The sequence below is a fragment of the Penaeus chinensis genome, chromosome 28, assembly GCF_019202785.1.
Source record: "Penaeus chinensis breed Huanghai No. 1 chromosome 28, ASM1920278v2, whole genome shotgun sequence".
Classification (NCBI taxonomy): Eukaryota; Metazoa; Arthropoda; class Malacostraca; order Decapoda; family Penaeidae; genus Penaeus; species Penaeus chinensis.
In genome coordinates this window covers 15,600,341-15,607,840 of record NC_061846.1, presented here as the reverse complement: position 1 = coordinate 15,607,840, position 7,500 = coordinate 15,600,341, and the positions used below count along the sequence as shown (strand labels likewise).

General features: G+C 41.8%; 1 protein-coding gene across 3 annotated transcripts in view; it reads left to right on the top strand.

The window, feature by feature from the left end:
- LOC125040259 (monocarboxylate transporter 12-like) overlaps positions 1-7,500 on the top strand; it is a 206,297-nt gene that overhangs the window by 94,473 nt on the left and 104,324 nt on the right. For all 3 annotated transcript variants that reach the window (XM_047634816.1, XM_047634817.1, XM_047634815.1), the window contains exon 2: positions 6,517-7,266. In XM_047634816.1, the coding sequence (XP_047490772.1) occupies positions 6,843-7,266 (424 nt within the window). In that variant the 5' untranslated portion in view covers positions 6,517-6,842. The remainder of the gene's footprint in view (positions 1-6,516; positions 7,267-7,500) is intronic.

The following is a 7,500-nucleotide window of genomic DNA, read 5'->3' as shown; positions in this document are numbered from 1 at the left end:
TGTTGCTGATGGCGATATCGATAGAATAATGGCTCTGTGTATGAGTATGTGCGTTTGTATGTATTATAGTATGTGGTTTTTCTATATTATTAAGAGTGGAACGTCTCGCTAAAAAAAACATGAAAAAATAAGGCCAGACGGAGGTAAGTCATTTCAAGAGAGTTTGTGAAAAAGCAAAAACAAAAACAAGTGCACTTGCTGTATCGTATTTCATCCTCCTGGCCGTATTCCACATATCTCATATCCTCCCCCTCCCCCCCCCCCCCCCCCTCCCCAAAGATAACGAAATAAAGGCACGTGAGAAGGCGGAGAAAAAACAATCCCTTTATCTGAAGTCTATAACCCATAAGTCTGAGGCCCCGAGTCTCACGCTCTGGTTTCAACATCTATTCATCGCTTCCCCTTCCTTCTCTTCTCCTCCTCCTCCTTCTTCTTCCTTCCTTCCTCTCCTTCTTCTTTTTCTCTTCCTGTCACCGTGTTTGTTGCTAAGCTCAGCAAGTTATTTTCCTTGTTTTTCATTCCACGCAAGATGGTGCATACTGGGTCTTACGTCATCACTCTTAAGCTTCTCCCTATCCTCTCCTCTTCCCTCCTTCCTCCTCTTTCCTCCCTCCCTCCTTCTACCTCCATCTCTTCCTCCCTCTCACCTTCCCTCTTCCCTCCCTCCCGCCTTTTACCTCCATCTCTCCCTCCCTCTCTCCTTCCCTCCTTCTTCTCTTCCTCCTTCCCTCCTTCTTCTCTTCCTCCTTCCCTCCCTTTCTCCTTCCTCCCTTTTCGATAATCCATTTATAAACAGCGATTGTCTCTGGGTAATTAACCACTGTTTTGCCCCAAATTAAATCAATGCTTTACTTCATGTCTCTATCTTCCGTTAGTCGGTCTTTATCGTATTTTCTGTTCTCCCTATTTATCTCTCTTTCCCTTTCCCCTTTATCTGCCTCAGTCTCTTGTGTGACGCATATCTCCTCCGATCTTTAAATCGTCTTCTCTTACCTTATCTTACCTTCGTTGTTTTTTGCTTTGCCTCTGTCTAATGTTGCCATTCCTTCAAGTCCTGGGATCGTATCCTATACTCAATGGCCTTCCGTTTCATCTCGTTTTTTTCTTCTTCATTTTCTCGTTCGCTCTCCGTTGCCCGCTCTGATTTCTCTCCATTTCTCTCGTTTTTTTTCGGTTCCTGTTATTGCTCTTTCCCTTCTCTCTCTGTATTTATCACTGAGTCTTTTTCTCTTTTGGTTTCAATTTCTTTCTTTCTTTCTCTCTCTCTCTCTCTCTCTCTCTCTCTCTCTCTCTCTCTCCTCTCTCTCTCTCTCTCTCTCTCTCTCTCTGTCTCTGTCTCTGTCTCTGTCTCTCTCTCTCTCTCTCTCTCTCTCTCTCTCTCTCTCTCTCTCTCTCTCTCTCTCTCTGTCTCTGTCTCTGTCTCTCTCTCTTTCTCTCTCTTTCACACACACACACACACACACACACACACACACACACACACCTGCGCCTGTGTGGGTGAGCGATACTCTAGCTTCCTTCGAGCCCCCCCCCCCCCCTACCTCTCCCGCTGCACCGGCCCCAAAAGGCGACTCACACCGCTTGTTGCCGTAACGAGCGATGACTCCGACGGCCATCAATCAGGCAGCGGCGGCGATGACCGAGCCGTAACTCAGACAAACGGTAAACACGCCCCGCCGTCGCTCGCCTGCATAATTGCCTGCCGGAGGCGACGCAGATGTTCGGGTCGTGTTTACTGCCAATTTTCTTCGTCAGGCTGACGGCCGGGGAGAGGAGGGCGAGGGCCGGTTCGGGCCTCGCGCGAAGAGGGCGGCCGAAAGGAGCATGGAATTATCTTTACTACGATTAGACTTTGATTATAACGTTAATTTATAACTCTATAAATACATATATACAAACGTACTTACTTATACACAAACATACGTGTGTGTGTGTGTGTGCACACACACGCACACACACACAAATATATACGAGAGAAAGAGAGAGAGAGAGAGAGAGAGAGAGAGAGAGAGAGAGAGAGAGAGAGAGAGAGAGAGAGAGAGAGAGAGAGAGAGAGAGCGCGAGAGCAAGAGAGAGAGAGAGAGAGATAGGAGGAAGATAAAATGAACCTAGAGACAGACGCGGAGAGACACACAAATGTGGTGCTGGGCCCATATTCTTAACAGACAGAAAAAAGACGAAGAGTAACGAGCGCTCGCAGGAACATTATACATCACAAGTATTCCTCGCGCTCTGCCCTGCTCCGAATGCGCCGCCGACGCCTTCTTCGGCCGACAGAACCCGACAGCCGATTTCACACCACTCTCTCGCCGGGCTGTTGTCTGTTTTGGTGGATATTCAGATCTGAGGGAGGCGAGCTTTCATAACTCATGTGGATTTATTTCATGTGCAAATGTAATTATGTAAACACCGAAGCTGTTTATCACGGGAGGTCCAATATAAATAACTTTTATAAATTGATTTAAACTTCGGCGCCGTTGCAACGAGGGAAAACAAAATTACCATTTAGTATTTGCAATTTTCTATGCAACGTTTGGAGTTTATTATACAGTATATCATTTTGTTTGATGTATTTCGACTATAAATCTTCCGGTGACGTGGGATTTCCATGATACACGTATACTTTAAAGTTTGCAATTTGCAGAGTTAATAATAATTATGGAAATGGTAATAAGGATGGAGAGAGTAAGGTTTATGATAACAAAAACAGTAGCAGTTGTTGTTGTTATAGTAGCAGTAGAAGGAATTGTAGTGATAGTGATAGCAGAAGTAGTGGTAGTAATAGTAATAGTAGAAATAGTAGTAGCAGTAATGGAAGTCATGGAATTAGTTGTAGAAATAATGGTGGTAGGAGAAATAATAGGAATAGTCGTAACAGAGGTAGTAATAAGATTAATACTGATAATAGTAGCATTAGTAGTGACAGAAGAAGAAGAAGAAGAAGAAAAGTGGTGGTAATTATTACTGTGGTTTACTCTGATAAATATAATAGAGATCGTGGTTATAAGAATAATACTAATGATGTTGATGGTGCTGACAATAACAACGAAAGTAGATTTTGATCAAGGAGAGAGAGAGAGAAAGAGAGAAAGAGAGACAGAAAGAGAGAGAGAGAGAGAGAGAGAGAGAGAGAGAGAGAGAGAGAGAGAGAGAGAGAGAGAGAGAGAGAGAGAGAGAGAGAGAGAGAGAGAGATAAGAGGGAGACAGACATACAGACAGACAGAACACCATACTTTCCCAAACATGAAAACAAGAAATACATAATCAACATTGCACATCAACATCAAAATCGCATTTTTTGTATCAGCACATCCATCATCTACGAAAGAAATCAGGGACTCCTCGGGTTAAATTCCTTCAAAAGAATATTCTGATTTAAAACCTCTGTTGCACGAAGACGCCCCTGCAGAGCATTGCAAGCCAGTTCCTCCGGGCGCGAACACAGACCACACGGATTTCTGTCGCGAAAATAGATGTTGCTCGTCGAATAGTGTTTGATGAACGCCCAGGCAGGGTGTGGCTGCGTCCGAAGTGATCTGTGTTCGTATCGTAGAGAGAAAAAATGTTTTGTGTTCATTCCGGAGAAACAAATGCATATTTTTTGCGTTTCATATCAAAGAGGAGTATAATAAATCGGTCAGAGAGAGATACTTTGCGTTCCATGCCAAGGAGACATAAACTGTTTCGTTCAGAGAGAGAGAGAGAGAGAGAGAGAGAGAGAGAGAGAGAGAGAGAGAGAGAGAGAGAGAGAGAGAGAGAGAGAGAGAGAGAGAGAGAGAGAGAGAGAGAGAAATATTTTGTGTTTACATCGGGGAAAACAAAATTGCGTTCCATACCAGAGAGGAAAAAAAAATGTTTCAATACTTTGTGTTCATATCTGAGAACATTTTTTTACATAATGGAAAGAGAGGAAAAAAAAAATCCCCATATCGAAAAGAATGTGTTCATATTCATATCGGAAAACTAGATTTTTATTTCATTTTTTTTATACCGGAGGGGAAAAAAAAAAAAAAAAAACGTGTTCATGTCAGTTGCAGTAGCAGAGAATATATATTTTGTGTTCTGATCATAGAGAGAAAAATCAATATATTGTGTTCATAGGAGAGAAAGAGGAAAATAACATTTTGTGTTTATACAAAGACAGAAAAAGAGAAACTATGTGTTCATATCAGAGAGAGTAAAATATATTTTGTTCATGCTGTAGAATGAATAAAAATATTTTGTCTCAACACCTAAAAGAGTGAAAAAAAAATCCTGTTTCGGAAAGTAAGGGAGAGGAGAAGGGAAGGGGGGGGGGGGTTGTTCTGTAGAAGGATTTAATTTATCATGAAGGTTAACGATATTATCTTCCTTTATCTTCTTTTTTGCCTTACTTGTTAATTCTCTGTTCTTCGCCCTTCCTTCCATCCTCGTTATCTCCACGTATCTTATTCTTCCCTCTCCCTTTCTCTCCTTTCAAGATGGAGACTCTCTCGTTTACTCTTTCCTCTCACAATTTCCTCTCTCTGCCTGCCATGACCCGAATTCTATTTGGATTCTATATATGACTTTGGCCGGTTTGCAATAACACTCAAATCGGGTCAGGGCGAAGTGATGGTCCGAACCGAGGTCAAAGGTCACACGAGGCACGCTGAACATGAACCTGGTTTGTTTTTTTAACTATTTTTATTTATCTTTCTTGTTTAAATCCATCTGCTCCGTCTTTTCATGTCTCGATCGGTTTATATTCTGATTTATTCACATATGTCCATTTATTTTCATTTATTTTTTTAGCCTCTATCCATCTGTTTGTCTTTGTATCTGTCTGTCTGCCTGAAGCATAATTCATTTAGCTTTGCATTAATTCATGTATGTTTGACCTGTCTATAAATCTGTTTTTCACCTTAAATCTCTATCTATATTTTTGGTTTGTCTATCTGTCTGTCTACATCTCCCGTTATCTATCAGTTTTCTGGCTAATGACCAATTCCAGAACTTAAAATGGGCAACTGATATCACTGCTTGGCCATTGTTATATAAACAACATGAGTATTATATCTCAGGCAAAGATACTGAATAACTTTCAATGATTAAGCGAAAGAGTAACAATTGACGACAATCTTACGCATTCGACTATATTTCCCACAAATCTATTATTACCATATATTACACTACCTTCTTATACCTTGATTCTGAAATCCACTGTGGCAAATAATGCACCACAAGATCAGTCCACAACCTCAATTCCATCCACTCTCTCACCAACAAACACCTCATCCTTCCATCCTCATTTCCGCCTCCACTCTTCCACTCCCCCCCCCCCCCCCCCCTTTACATTCCTCCTACTTCACTACGCACAACAAGATCAGTCCACAACCCCACTTCCACCCACCTTTCCACCAACAACCACCTCACCCTTCCATCCACATTCCCGCCTTCCCCCACCCCCACTCCACATTCCTCCCACTCCACTCCGCACCTAAACCCCACCTCCACCCACCCTTCCACCAACAACCCCCTCATCCACCTTCCATCCACACTCCCGCCTCCCACAACCCTCCTCCTGATATCCACGTTTGCATCTCGATTCCTCCTCACAATAACCCTCCGATTCTCTCTCCAAAGGCCACGTCTATTTCTGGTCCAAGATCCTCATATCCTGCCTTTTGAATCGAGGACACGAGTCGGTCCCTTGGGCGTCGGCTTGGGATGATTATCTTTATTATCGTCGTTGGAATTATCATTAGCATTGTTGCTGTTGTTGATGTTATTTTTATTGCTATTATTGTTATCATTTGTGTTGCTGCTGTTGTTTATGCTGCTATTATTATTATTGTTATTGTTATTATTATTATTATTGCTATTAATAAACTATTATTATTATTATTATTATTATTATTATTATCATTATTGTAATCATCACAACAACAATAATAATAATAACAATAATAATAGTAATAATAATAATAATAATGATAAAAACAATAATGATAATAATAATAATTATGATGATAATAATAATAGTAATTAATATTATTGTTATTATTATTATTACTCTTCTTCTTGTTATTATTATTATTAATATTATTATTATTTATATTATTATTGTTATCATTGTTATTTATTATTATTATTATTATTATTATTATTATTATTATTATTATTAATATTATTATTAGTAGTAGTACTAATATTTCATTATCATTATTACTATTACCATTGTTATCATTATCATCACCACCATTATCATCATTACCATTTTATCATGATTATGAATATGATTTTAGTGGTTATCGTTGTTATTATCTATCATCACCATCGTCATCATCATCATTACCAAATCCAAATCTATCATTATCATCATTTCATTGAATCATCAGTGTACATAATAATGATCATCTGCGGATCATATCGATTTTTTCTGAAGATAACCGCGGGTATTTATCTTCTCGAAATATTTAGTAGAAAGCGAGTAAATGAGGAAAACATTTGGCATTATTACTATAAAGATACTCATAAGTGTACATTTTATTCCAGGGTTTCATCTAACAGGAAAGTTTCGGTAATTTCGCAGATATATGAATAAAATAGATATCTTGATAATGAACATTTGGAGGAATTATTTTCGGTAAATCTGGATACCAAACAGAGAAAGGTAATCTGACATGTCAAAGGGGATTCGCTCTGCGTCACGATGGAAAATAAACCGGCCAGCCGAGTTCTGAAATGAAAAAAGAGCCTCAGAAAATGACAATGGCTGCGCGGTCAACAGACAGGTTAACTGTTTGAAGCGGAACCCCGCCCACCTTGTCATGCTTGCGAGCACGACGCGAGCATAGGAGAGCCTCGTGAGACGCGTCAGCATGTCCATGTCGCGCTCCAAGTCGCTGCCCGGCGCCAATGGCGACGGTTGGGACGGCGACGACTCCGGCCTGTCTCGCTCCGGGAACTCGGGCGGCGGCCGCGACTCCGGCGTGGTGGTGGTCGCCTCCGACACGCCGTCCTTCGCCTCCGACGCGCGCTCGTCGCTGCTGGGCGACCTGCCGTCGGGCGTGGCCTGCTCGGAGCTGCCGTCCGAGGAGGCGGAGAACGAGAAGCAGGGCACCGAGGACCCCGACAAGAAGGCCACCATCGGCCGCCACTACTACCCCGAGGGCGGCTGGGGCTGGGTGGTGCTGGTGATGGCGCTGCTCGTGCACGTGATCTCGCACGGCGTCCACCAGGCCACGGGCGTGCTCATCCTGCACCTCGTCAAGGAGTTCCCCGAAGCCACGCTCATGTCCGCAAGTAAGTTGCTTCACCCTGTTCCCTGCTGCTCTGACCCGAAGCTGGCTCTTCGAGTCCTGACGGAATGGTTACACTTTTCACCTTTTTTTCTTCACTATCCCCATTATAATCAGAGAACAGAAACAAGTAAGTATTACTCAACACGAATGAAAATACCGGTAATCTGAAAGATTAACCCTAAGATTAATCTAAATTTGGTTTTAGTCTGCATCATGACTTGTCTTTTAAATACAC